The sequence below is a fragment of the Amblyomma americanum genome, chromosome 3, assembly GCF_052857255.1.
Source record: "Amblyomma americanum isolate KBUSLIRL-KWMA chromosome 3, ASM5285725v1, whole genome shotgun sequence".
In the NCBI taxonomy this organism is placed as follows: Eukaryota; Metazoa; Arthropoda; class Arachnida; order Ixodida; family Ixodidae; genus Amblyomma; species Amblyomma americanum.
Genome location: NC_135499.1, coordinates 114603652 through 114617449, shown reverse-complemented (window position 1 = coordinate 114617449; position 13798 = coordinate 114603652). Strand labels below are relative to the sequence as shown.

At 47.0% G+C, this 13798-nt stretch overlaps 1 protein-coding gene across 1 annotated transcript; it reads right to left on the bottom strand.

Annotated features, from left to right (window-relative positions):
• Positions 1-7934: 7934 nt before the first annotated feature.
• On the bottom strand, positions 7935-13422 carry LOC144124027 (uncharacterized). Its single transcript, XM_077656705.1, has 3 exons — positions 13327-13422; positions 8895-9041; positions 7935-8528 (listed from the first exon to the last, which is right to left on the bottom strand). The coding sequence occupies exons 1-3, from the start codon at positions 13420-13422 to the stop codon at positions 7935-7937; spliced, it is 837 nt and encodes a 278-aa protein (XP_077512831.1).
• Positions 13423-13798: the final 376 nt, after the last annotated feature.

Genomic DNA, 13798 nt, shown 5'->3' with positions numbered 1-13798 from the left:
TAAAAAACATGATGTGCACAGAAATGTATGCTACTTGATTAGACAGCATAACAGTATCCAAATTATAATGAGGTCGCGCAGAACAAAATCCACAATATGACAGGACCCACAACAAAAAATAACGATGTCTAGTAAAGCATCATTCATTTGAAGTTCAAGGGACCGGAAGAAATGCCCGGCTCATCCGAAGGCGTCGGTTTATAAAATAGCCCCCCCCCCCCCCCCCCCTCCATGAAAAAAAAATCTTGCCGAAAATGCAGAAGACGCAGCAAGGCCTTATGAGGCGGCTACATCGCTCTAAAACGTGTAAGCCCGTGACGAGCCGCCAGTTTTCCAGTGCTGGAAGGACAACACAAATGCAAGCAAGGGGCCGGGCAACACACACTGGCGTCGGAACGGCGAGACGGCTTCTAAAAAGGAAAAAAAGAAATAACCCGCGAAAAGAAATAAGCCGCGCGGAGCTGGGATTGGACTACCGGCAAAGGCACGGGCCGACAGTTGCAGTTGCCGCGGGGCAGCGGTGAAGCCCAGAAACTGGAACTTCGCAGCCAGGCTATTTTTTGGACCTAGCGACAGGGGCATTCCGATCGTTGTCACGCCTGCCGTTACGCCGTCTAAAGAGGTGTGCAGGTTACAATGCACCATGCAATAGGCGAGATTTTTACATGATCGCTTGCCGTTTTGTGACAACTCGACACACCCCTTCAGGAGGCTCCCGTGACATTCAGCAAGTAGGCTTTCCCGCATTGCATAGTTTACAAAACGGGGTGGTGGAAGTCACGCTCGGAGACTTATGAAGGCGACAGGACGCATTCTTCGGATGTGGGCATTAAATATATAACGTATTACGGAAGGATTAAAAAAAGCGCGATTTCCCGCTGAGATTGTTCGAAGCGGGCCGTCGGCCATATTGTTTGCAGCACGTATGACGTGTCGGAAAGCCCACTTGTGGAATTTCTCAGGACGTAAAGCCTAGCGGCGTCGGAATACGATCGGTCCGCGTGATAAACGACGGAGAAGGAAGGAAATAGGAACACTGCCTTGTTTTCTTGGAATATTTAACGCGATCATCGGCCATTTTGCCCAGATGTTGTGCTTTTGCCATGATGGAATTTATGAAAGTCTGCGTTGTATAGACGCTTTACTACGCGGGAGCATGTGCGGCGCCATATTTGGTCCCGTGACCCTTTCTTCATCGCTGGCCTTCTCGTTGCGGCGGCTACCGAAGCGCTGGTGTCCGGCTGCAAGACGTTTTTCCGGCTTTCGCTCTGGATAACGAGCTGTCGGACGGCACAAGAACTTATTACGAGTGCCCATAGAACGTGTTAGTACTGGAAAATGCTTGGTTCAACCAGCTCATTTACGCGTCTCCTTCACACCGCCCGCAACTGCTCGAATCTGTCTACAAACTGCGGTCACCTACCTGTGCGTTCATAGTCATTCAGTCAATTCACCGTCTAACCCTATTTGCGGACCGCAGTACGTGTTGTCGAACTGCAGATAAAAGCGGGACAATGCTTGAAAGCTTGCTTTTTAGAGGTGGATGTTTTTGGCGAATGGAGGAATATGTGTTCAAAGCTATTAAGAACGTTCACTGCTCAGCACTGTGCGCGCGACTAACAACCGAACGTGCGCATGCGTGTGATCGCCGGCGTATTGTCCAGGTATTTACTTTATCCTCCGTTAAATTGCGGCTTCCAAAAGAAGAATGAGCATGTTTTCAAGGGCCCCTTCAGAAGCACGCCGACGTTCGACCGTGGTCTACTGCTAAGAAAAACTGAAAACTGCTCAGGAGTTCAGCACTAACAGGTGTAGCGAGCCAGAGTAAGCGGAAATACATGTCTTAATAAATTTCACCGCTATCCTGTGCATTACCGTACTTCTGTAGAGATTGCATTGGGCGAGATAATTGCATGTCGAAGCACATCCTCTTGGGACTTTTCCAAAAGCTCCGTTGGCGCTTCCACCGTGCAAGCGCCAAGTGCGCACGTCAGATTAGTCAGCACTGCGTCGACGCCCATGGAACACTTATTGCAAAGGTCCAAAAAAACACCGAATATATATATGCACAGAGAAGCCCTTTAATTGGAAAACAAAATTTAGCCGACGTTTGAAAATCACTGGCACGATACTCTGCATGGGGACGCGAATTAGGGAGATAAAGACGGAAGGAGAGCGGTGCAGAAGAGGTAAACTAAAGAAATAAAAAAGAGAGAAGATAAAATATGGCCATTAAATGCGTATTAAGGTGCGTCGACAAATAATATTGTAACGTATTCGACGTATTGTATCACTGTTTGTCGAAGTTGAGAAAGGTTACTGGAATGTACGCTCCTTCTGGCATTCCCGCAGCTACTGCTGGCTCTGAAATAAACTGGGGCATGGCGTTTGTGATATGCTTATTTTTTTGTGGTACAACGCATTAACCTTGTGTTGTCAATGAAAGCGTTTGGTTTGGTTTATGGGAGTTTAACGTCCCAAAGCGACTCAGGCTATGAGAGACGCCGTAATGAAGGGCTCGGGAAATTTCCACCACGTGGGGTTCTTTAACGTGCACTTACATCGCACAGTACACGGGCCTCTAGAATTTCGCCTTCATCGAAATTTGCCCGCCACGGCCGGGATCGAACCCGCGTCTTTTGGGCCAGCAGCCGAGCGCCATAAGCACTTAGCCACAGCGGCGGCCCCTGTTCTCCCTGAAAGCTTCATGAAGTCATCAAGACAGCTCCTCAGAAAGCATCAAGACAGTTCCTTAAAAGACGGCGGCAATTGTGTCGCGAAGTGTCTGATATGTAACAAGCGCATCTATTTTTCCAACACTAGACCCGAGGGGCATTAGCTCTAGATATTAATTCAACAATACGCATGACATCCACATGCGTTTCGCACTGCGAGCCGATGCTACTAACGACGGCTGTGAAGGCCAGAAGTGGCTGTCATCCTAGTGGCGCCGCCTGTCGTGGACAAAGCGAAATGCTCTCTGTAAACGCTCTATACGATCGCTGGCGATAATTCGGGAATTTTCGAATATTCGGAAATTCTCGAATATCAATTTATCGAATACAATTATGAATCGAATAGCAAGCATATTCGATTCGCATTCGAAATTTATAATATTCGCACAACCCTAAAAAAATGTATAGAAGCCTAAAGTTTTCACATCGTGAGACATTTTGCCGCCATCTAACATTATAAATGCACATCCCGTGAAGATTTTTGGGAATGACACTTCGGTATAGGAATCTGAACATTTGTGTATCCACGGCTGTCCTCTAATTTTGACCGCTGTCAGAATCGAAAATGTGCACTCCCTGTGTTTAGTGCACTGCATTCGACTGAAAGCACAAACTTCATTCTACCAAAATGATGCATATGAATTAGAAAAAATAGGGGTTGAACGGGTGCACAACGTTAATCAAAAGCACTTCTACTCCGGACAATATTGATTTAACGAATGTGCCAAGAGGCATTCAAACCTTATCCTTGAATGTAACAGCGACCTTACAACACGTGGAAGTACAATCTGGTCACAACTGCAGTATATCGGTGGCGACGCCAGCCCCAACCATCCCATTTGTGGAAAACATTTATTAATTGTTTATCCTTTTCGATACAAGGGGGACAGGTGAGCACCCACGCCAGAAGTACGCACATGCTCATCATTATCTGAAAGTGCTGGTGATGACCTCAACGAGTAGCTTGCAGTTAGCATAACAGTGTACTTTGGAAGAGATAAAAACAAATGCGCACACCCTCGTGTATTGTCCCCGCTTGGGAGCTATGAGGTATTTTTGATACTTAGTACTCCACTCTAGCCTGTGTGAGGTATTTTTTGACACTTGAGAGCTTCTTATTCGTTATGTCATTGAACAGAGATCAGATGGCTGAAGGCTCGAAATGCTACCATAATGTAGCTATCTCTACAAGAGGGAATTTTTGTGCCATATGTTAACTGCCGTCTCTGTGATGTTCCTGAAAAAATGGAACATTGATTCACCTATTCTAAGGATGCAGTTCTGTACTGATGTCTGGAAACGTACCTTCAAATTACAAATTTATTTGACTTCTCATACCCTACGATACCTCACCGCAGTGCAATATGATGATTAACTTCTAATATGTTTTGTTTTTATTGGACTATCCAGCTTATGAAAAGGTAAAATGATGGACGGGGGCTGTGAATTAGTTGTTTCGACGAAATCTCATTACTTCCAAATTATTGTTCATCTGAGGGATGCATTATGAGGAAACCTATATTAAACCAGAGCGGCACCCCCTCTTGGTGATGTGCTCAACCTTGCCTCCCGTCTGGTGCTCTCTTGGTATGTCCTTTTGAGATTTCTTTCCTGGCGTTTCCGAAGATGTTTGTAAATTATTCATATAAACAAAACATAAAATCAGTGAAATAAATATATTGTTTGGAGACGGAGAAAAAAATTAGCGGTGGTTTAGCTTTGGTAAAACCTGGAGTGTACGCGATAGCTACAGCTGGCCGAGTGGAACTTGGTCACGTGACCAACCACGTGACGAACCTCGTAATCAGCCACGGCGCCGCGACGCCGGCAGCTGCTCCGCACCAAGTGACCAACCAAGTGGCAGGGCGGCGGAGCAGCCACAGGGTGGCGGCGCCGCCACGCTTAAATCTCGAAATGCTACCGTAATGTAGCTGCCGCTGCAAAAATCATTTTGTGGCCTACGGGTTGCGGGCTGGCCTTGCAACCTGAAAGTCCTGGGTTCAATTACCTGTGCCTTTAGAAGAAATTTTATTTTTCTTTGCTATAGTGACGTCATCTGAAATTTATGGGACCACATTTGCGGTCAGCGACAAAAACGCCGCGTTTCTTTGCTGATGGGCCATATAGTGCTTTCGTATTAAAACAAGTGTAAGTATTGCCTCTAACAGTATTGGGAATACTTCATTTGTTTCCGTCGCGCGACAACTTCCTCGAACGTAGCCCTTTATGGGCAATTCACATATCTTCAGGTGCCGTAGGACTGTGCACTATTTGGTGCCCGCATTTATATGAAAAAAAGAAATAGAAGCAGTCTGAATGTGTTGCAGGATGACAGAAGGACAATAAGGAATATATTGCGTAAGAGTCCTTAGCTGTGAGGACGTTGTTTTGGTGTCTAGTACAGTTGAATGCAAAAGGATCAGAAACCAAATAGTTGCAATTTCTGTTGGCTTCTTTCATGCGTAACAGCAACTGAGGTGATAAAACAGAAATGCACGTTGACCGCGGGAAACATGCAATTCTCTATTGTTGTCAAGGCATCACGCTGTAAAGTAAGTCATTGGCAATTTATTTACGTTGTTAGTTTTCTAAACGTCGCTGAATACCATAACAGCCAATTTTATGAATGAAAGTTCACCATTAAGTGCGGCTAGGCTAGCCTTGTGGAATGGTACTTTGTATGTTGATGTCGAAGGTATATCCAATACGGCGTTAAAAGAGGCTTGTGAAACAATCTGATGAGATGCAGAAACGTTGCTGTCTGTATTGTTGTACTAGAAGTGTCATTTATACCCGATTTTTGTCTTTTTCGTACACGATAAACTAGTGAGGCTCGGTATGGTACTTTTGACCTCATTGCAGAAAGCTCGGAAATGTGTTTCGTGGCAGGCTGTAAACCTACACTCGGGAATACGCGACCACAGATGTTCGCCTCTTCGCGGCTGTTTTTATCGGGAAAGCTGGGAAGGGGGAAATGTATGACTCTCCAAACAAATATGTCCACAAATGGATTTGATGCTGTCTGCATGTGTGGTCACGAATCACGGATTTTGGCGCTCTTTGGCATTAGAAACCCTTGCGCCGAGAAAAACCTAGCATCATGATCGTAATTGCGGAATTGCAAGAGAAGTATTCCTTCAATGCAAAGAACGTTCTCTATGTACATCTCGTATACGGCCGATTTATGAGTGAGTGTGCGTGCGAGCGTCAAATGCGACAAAGGAGGGAAAGGGTCTCGATTTACTTCTCTTGTTGCAGAGCCGATTCGGTGACCAGAGCGATGACTGCGACTCAAGAAAGGCGGCAGCGGGGAAAAAAATATAGGGATGCTGACGTCACCTTAAGAGTGAAATGAAACGGCATTGGAACCGCCGCTGTAAAAGTACTTGGGAACGAGCCCGTACTCGCCGCGATTGTAGGGACACTTGTAGTAGGTTATGGAGCCATGCCAACAGCAGCTTCCCGACGCACGCCAAATTCAGCGACGAAGAGCTGCACAGAGAAGCCGGAGGATACCACGGCGCCGATAGCATGTTCTGAACTGCTTGCCTTGCTTTCCCTGTTTCCCTTTGTTTTGTAACGATAGCTACATTACGGTAGCATTTCGAGCCTTCAACCTGGCGGCGCCGCCACCGCCGCCACGCGCTGTTACGTGGCTGGTCACGTGCTGCGGAGCCGCTGCCGGCGGCGCGCCGCCGTGGCTGGGCACGTGGTTCGTCACGTGGTCGGTCACATGACCGAGTTCCACTCGGCTAGCTGTAGCTATCGCGTCACTCCAGATTTAACCAGAGCTAAACCACCGCCAATTATTTTTATTGTGATCTATCGTGCCGCTCTCCCCAGTCAGCGACTTTTTTGCTTAACATGGGACGAGAAATGACATGATGTGGTCAAATGCAGTAGCTTTTAAGATTCACGGACTGTCTCGCCGTCGAGAGTAGATGTAAGAATGAAATGCGCGGCAGGAATGGCGTAGCATTTTCTCGGACGGCTCACAGATGGTAACAGCCGCACTTGAGTCTTGGATAGCGTCCCCCAACAGCGACTTTCCTTCTTCGCGAGCGACAACGCGATCATCTTTCTTCGTGGATTTTTACGTGTGCAGACCGGTCGTGTGTTCCGGCTGAAACACATCAACAAGTTTTTCCCTGCTTGATGGTCACTTACATGAAGGTGGAGTATAGAGGAAACCTTCGGCTAGCAAATCTCATGTTTCTGGAAAAATAGCGCAAAAGACGAGGACAGCAAACAAAGGAAACACCAGGACCAGCGCTATCCTGTTGTTTCCTTTGCTGCCCTCCTCTTTTGCGCTATTTTCTGAGAAATATATATCACCAACTCGCCCGTCTTGCAATCGTGTTGAAATATCATGTATTCGTAGCAGAGCGTTCTTGGGAAATGAGCTTCCGTTTAGTAATTTGATTATAGTTCGTTAACCGTAAAGTGCCAACCTTCGAATCGCGTTAGGCTGTGGTGTACACAACGCTGAGACTTTCGCCTTCGCCAGGCGCCGCCGCCGCCGCCGCTGCGTCGACCACCACGCCACCGCAAATGAGAGAAACAACATGCTTTAGGTGCGTATGAAAATCACGACTTCGTCATCGGATTTTCAGGTATCAGTGTAGTCGCCGTAGCTTTATGGAATGCGGTTTTAAAAATGTCATTTAAAATTATGCCGAAAAAAGTAGAAACACAGTGTAATTTTCTTGTTTCGGTAGTCCAGTTGTTCGTGCTCGTTGCTTGCTGCGCTTCAAAACTGAAAAATGCCTTTTTTTTCAAAGTTACCCAGCTATCATACTGCCAAGTTTATGAGAGCATCATTACTCAGCAAAAGAGATCAGCCCAAGAGTCCAAGTGTGCTTGTCAAGCAGACTGGAGCAAATAAATATAAAGCAATGACGGGGCAGGGTTTCGAATGATATTGGTCAAAACATACACCTAGTAAAAAGTTCCTTTATTAGAAGATCATTTTGGGAGTGCACGGCAGACGAACAGCTTGTAATGAGTTCATACAGGCTGGTCACATGGAACAAATCATGATAATTGTCTTATTTAGAGCCAGGAAAGACTGAGCGATTAACATGACGCAGTAGAGTGGCATCATGAAAAACAAAAATGCGATGAAACGCATTATTTTTTTTTGTGTCGCTCACCCACTCCTGTGTGCTAGGTGTTTCTAGAAATCTACGGCAGCATTTACTATCGGCGGCGGTACCCGTACTGACCGGCAGCCCATCCAGCGGCAGCTCCGTAGCCACCCGGCGCATAGCGGCCAGCAGCATAGCCAGCGGCACCTTGGCCATATGGAGCATATCCTCCGTACGCATATCCACCCAGGGCTGGCCCACTGGAAGCGGACCCGTAGGGACCGTAGCCACCGTAGCCACCGTATCCGTAGGCGCCAACGTTGCCACCGTACGGGGCGTTTCCGTATCTACCGTATCCGTTGTGAGCGCTGCTGTAGTTTGGCGCTGCACCCCTAGCACCGTAGGCAAACGCGGCTACTCCGGTCGCTGAACCTGCGGTTCCCCCAGGGGTCGTCGGGACGACCGGTGCGGCGTTGAAGACCACGTCGGCGCTGGCACCCGGTGCAGTTCCTGGCTCGTTGGTGTCCACCGTGGCTCGGAATCCGTTTGCGTCTGCAACGTAGTTCACCCGTCGATAAAGGCCGTATGCGTCACGGTAGCCGTACGAGCCGGTCTTGGCGTTGTTGGCATCACCCTGCTCGCTGTGGAATAGGCGGTTGCCGTACTCGTCCACGTTGTCGTAGCCGAAGCTGTACGGCTGGGGTGGCTGCGTGGAAACAGCGCATAATGGGCGGTTCTTTCTTTGATTGTAATAGTGCGCTCATACATTTGACGTAATCACACTCGAAAGAAGAATTTATTACGTTCGAAAAGCGGCGTCCGTAACGCCCACTTTATTTTCGAGTGTCTGAGCAAACGTGAACGCTGCCTAAATTGGCATGCCTGGAAAATTGAGAATTCCTGGCCATAGCCAATATAAAGTAAAAAACCACAGCATAGGACAAGCAATTCTGAACATAATATTGAGAGCATGAATTTACCTTTTCAGTGGTTAAATAATGCAGTTTTCCTCACTAAAGCTGCTAAGAGAAGAAGTCGAGCACTAGTGGGTTCCCGCGGTTGTGTCACTTACCGAGGCGTAGGCATCGTATCCCCTGTAAGGGGCACCAGGTGCTGCAGCGGCATATCCACCGTATCCAGGGTTCTGGTACGGGGCTGCTGCTTGGTGGTCATGCAGGGCGTAGGTGCCGGCCGCAAGGCAGACGAGAAGGAGTTTAAACTGTGGGAAAGAATGCAGTGTTGATATGCGGGTGTACTGGCGCATTGCAAGAGGACAAAAAGTCCACAGAAAGACAGGAGCACTGCTGCTTCTGTACTTGTATTCGATGCGAAAATTAACACCTCTTTCAGGCTGGTCTTTAAGGAATAGATAATGAAGGTGCAAAAAACTCGGGCATTGCTTCTGTCTTCGTAGCGCTCAATATCTCCGTTTCTAACAACTCTGGCGGCGTGGCTCGGCTCCGACAGTTTGTAATCCCTTAGGGCCTTAGTGCTTACAATAGAAGAGCTCCTATAACGTGACTCGATCGTCTAATAACAGGCATGTGTACACGCACGCCTATACTGCCCCCCCCCCCTGCACACACACACATTCTTTCAGTACACACACACTCACAGCGTTTAGCGAGTTGCTTAGGCAGCGTACAGCGAACGCATAGCCATATCCCGTTATTTGGTGAGCGTCGGTTATACGTAATTATTTTATCTTTTAAGCTCAGGCATGCGAAAACTGTATTGCCCACCCGGAAGTTGCAGCAAAGGTCTCTTGTGGCAGATGCATTTTCGATATGTGAGCAGGCATTTCTTTACGAGTGTGTGAAAGTGAAAGGCCTCACCTGAGCGAACATTGCGAATTTTTAAATAAGTGATAGGTTGTTGCACTATACACAAATGAAGCTGCTGTACTATTCAGACAGCGAAGCTGTATGCAGCGTTGTTTGGTGGCTCCCTGTCCTTTGCAGCTGGGTTTTATACCATGCGGACTGTCCCACGTGCTCTGCTCACGCAATGGCGCGCAGAGGAAAAGAACGTTTTCTTTTTGTTTCTTCACGTTTTCTTTGCCTTGACATTTGCGGGGCCACGTTATGTGGCGTAGCATGCTCGTGAAGTGGAAGGCTTTTGCGACAGGCTGGTTGCTCGTATGCGTAGCTACCGAGCAATGCATGATTTCAAGCATTTCAAAAAAAAAAAAGAAAAGAAGGGGGGGGGGGGGCTACGTTCAAACACGTCATCTGCTGCCCTTAAGGACGCAGAAGTATTGCTTTGTTTTGCCTCCGAGGAGAGTATACGGCGTTGACAATGGCCGCCCTAGCTTGTTGAGCTTTAGTTTTATTTTTTTTGTCTAGGTGTCATAGGCCCAGTATTTTTTTTTTTTACATCCGTGGGCAGGACTTGAGGGTCGGGTGGAGCGTGCATTCAAGAAGAGCAGGTTATCTTAGTCATTATAGATTGTGTTTTGTGTCTGTATCGATCTGTTACTCAGCTTTTTCCTGTGTAATTATCTATCTGTAAGGAATACAATGAGCTATTTCTAAGGATTAGATGTTTGGTTTTTACTTTTGTTCTCAAAATTCGGCGTATTTTTATGCTGCTTATTTCATTACGCAGTTCGCGGGGTTTATCGGCCAAGAATATTTTCTATGGGTGGATTAATTTTTTTTCCGGCCCCATGACGGGGTATTCCTTTGAGGTCAAAGGCCACATGTGTATATATTGGTGTGTTCGTTTGCCAGAGGAGTCAGTTTGCCGATAAATAACGAATAAATGGCCGTATTTACAGCTGTACACGTAAAAAAATCCTATCCCGATTAAGAAATTAGTGATACAAGTTTATTGATGCAGCCGTCACAGGAAAACGCCAAAGAAATTTTGCATCTAAAAGCGGTTTTTTTCATGTTATCGTTGGGTTGTTTTACAGTTGAGAGAGTGGGCGGGGAAGCACGTAATCAGTGGTTTAATTGCAGCGATCAAGTTGCTGGTGAGCCAACGCTTTGGCGAGGACATGAATGCTTTTGGGGACAGAAAAACGTAATTTAGTGTTAGTTATCTCATATTTAGAGGAGTGAACTGCTGGGCTAAATGGTGATCATACATACTAAAAAGATTTTTGTGCCAAGGCAACCCTCAAGCGCCCGTGGTGTCGTCTTTCCTGTGTGTGTGTTGTCTTGGCGCAAAAATCTTTTTAAAATAGATATTATCTTATATGCTGTGAAGAATCCTAATAAGAGAGTCATGATCATAATCATCAGCCTTACTACGCCCACTGAAACTCAATGACCTCTGCCATATCTGTGTAATTAACACACTCATCTGACTGGTGAGCCAACGTATCCTCGGGAACTTCTTGATTTCATCCGCCAACCTAACTTTGTGCCGCTCCTGGCTACATTTGCCTTCTCTTGGAATCCTGTCCGTTACCCGTAACTACAATCGTTTATCTTGCCTTCGCATTATGTGCTCTGCTCATGCGCATTTCGTGGTCTTGATTTTTGCTAGGATGTCATTAAATCCTGTTTGTCCCCTGACCAATTCTGCACTGTTCCCGTACTAAAGTTACACCTGGGCCGCCGCGGTGCCTCTGTGGTTATGGTGCTCGTCTCCTTACACGAAATACGCGGGTTCCATACCGGCCGTGGCGGTCACATTTCGTTGGAGAAGAGATTCTAACAGCCCGTATGCCGTATGATATCAGTGCTCATTGAAGAACACGAGGTGGTAAAAATTCAACCTTATAGCGTGTCGCACTGGGGAACCTCATAGCGTGTCCCTCATAGCCTGTTGCATTGGGATGTTACACCCATCAATCTAACTCAGCGTTAACGTTAGACGCATAATTTTCGTTTCCATAGCTTGGGGCGTTGTCGTGAATATAAGAGGAACCCATTTTGTTAGCCTCCACGTTTGTGCCCCATATGTGAGTGCCGGTAAGGTGCAGCTCTTATTTCAAGTGTTTCAGGGAAGCCCAGCACTAAGTTCTAAACATAGAGCTATTTTGACGGCGAAGCGGCGAGAAGCGTGGAGCACCGCAGAGTGGGCGGGGCATCGATTGTCACGTGGCACATCGCCGCGGATTGTCGCAATGTGGATGGATGGATAGATAGATGGAGGGAAGGTAGGAGCATCCCGTTTGAAACGGGTGGGTGGCAGTTGCCACCGTGGTCGGTTTTTTTCTTTATTTTGTTTAACTGTGTTCTTGCTATTCATATTCGCCATTTTCTTTAAATACATTTTCTTACTCCTGTAACCTTATATAACATCTCTGCTTTCGAGCCACCAATCTTCCAATCACTATTTGCTAACTTCCACCGCAGAACTATTTACACGGCCATTCTTATCAATAAACCCTAGGCCGTCAGGAAGAGTGTCTGTGGCTGCATCGACATCCGGATAAATACCACCACATTTGAGTATTATGCGTTCAGCTGCTTCTACAGATTTACCACACACAGCACATGTGTCATATTCTTCGTTATTTTTCTTTTTGTAGCTCCGCGTCCTATGACACCCTGAACTTGCTTCCAAGAGTAGGGCACTGCCTCGAGTTATCATGAAGCGCTTCCTTCCTGATCGGCCTTTTCCGGTATCGATACAGTTGTACACTATGTTTGTTTTCCATTGAAATAATCCAATATTAACTTCCCTGTTTTTATCCTGTCGTTTAATGCTCTTTCTTTCTTCGTCCTTGTGTCGGAACACTTACTGGTCAGCGTTCTACTTTTTTGCGCCATTTTGAGTCAACGCTCTTTCTGAATAAGTATTTAGATACCTTAGCTGCCCACCTTTTATCGTCCGATTTCCTCAAGCGTTTTTCGTATAGTATCTTACCCTGAGCTTCCCGTGCTTCGGAAGATGCCCAGACGATATCACCCTGTACTGTCTCATTTGGGGTTTTGCAGTGGGCACCTTGTGCTAATCTTCCAATAGCTCTCAGATTTACTTCTAATCTCGAATGAGCCTTTAAGCAAAGAGTCGCTTTCCCGAATGTTAGCGCCGGCAGCATTATTCCTTTCGAAATACCTGTCAGTACTTCATATTTGTTGTTCCCCCATAGTGCTCCATGTTTCATTATACCGGCATCGTTTCTCCCTTTTGCCATATTAGACTGATCGTGATTTTCCGTGTATATCTCTGCCCTTCATTCAGCAATACTCCGAGATATCTGAACTCAGCCACTCTGGATATTTCGTGGCCTTTTATTGTAAGCACCTGATTAGTTGTATCGTTGAAAATCATCACACCTGCCTTAGACTGAAACCTCATGGCCGGTACCTTCATCTTTTAGTATGTTGCACAGGAGTTCCCTGTTAACTTTGTTGTATGCGCCGCTTATGTCCAGGAAGGCTAAATACAGAGGTTTGTTTTCTGCCTTAGTTATTTCAATGCATTTGGGAAACACGAAGAGGTTATCTTCTAAGCGCCTACCCCTTTTGAACCCGTTCTGAATTTTTCTGAGTTTCCTATTACTTTCTACCCACGACTGCATTTTGTAGCGATAGCTACATTACGGTAGTATTTCGAGCCTTCACTGCGGGGGCGCCACGTGACGGTGGCGCCGCCACGATCACGTGGTTGTTCACGTGGTACGGAGCCGCTGCCAGCATCGCGGTGCAGTGGCTGGTCACGTGGTGTGGAGCAGCTGCTGGTCCCCGCAACGCGACGCGCCGGCGAGACCGAGCTGCCACAGCTGTGCGCCTGCGCCGTGTCAAGTGGGACGAAGATGAAGAAGGAACGCCCAGCGAAACGTAGCTGCGAAAGACTGACTTTGTAATTCAACTGAGCAAGTTCCACTTGGCCAGCTGTAGATATATCGCCACTCCAGGTTTATCGAGAACTAACCACCGCCAATTTTTGTAACGAAAGCTACATTGGCCACGAACTTGCGATTTCGCTGTGGCATTATTCAGGAGGAGGCACAGGGCCGTTGCCTAGCAACGGCTGCAGCTGGCGGACGCCGTGTGCTCGCCGCGCCATCTGGCA

What these genes read in the sequence shown, in the direction of transcription:
- LOC144124027 (XM_077656705.1), bottom strand. Translation starts at nt 13,422, where the DNA reads ATGCTGGCAGCGGCTCCGTACCACGTGAACAACCACGTGATCGTGGCG. An exon ending in TGAAGGCTCGAAATACTACC is followed by an intron (nt 9,042 to 13,326) that starts GTAATGTAGCTA and finishes TCTTTCCCACAG; the next exon opens with TTTAAACTCCTTCTCGTCTG. An exon ending in GATACGATGCCTACGCCTCG is followed by an intron (nt 8,529 to 8,894) that starts GTAAGTGACACA and finishes GTTTCCACGCAG; the next exon opens with CCACCCCAGCCGTACAGCTT.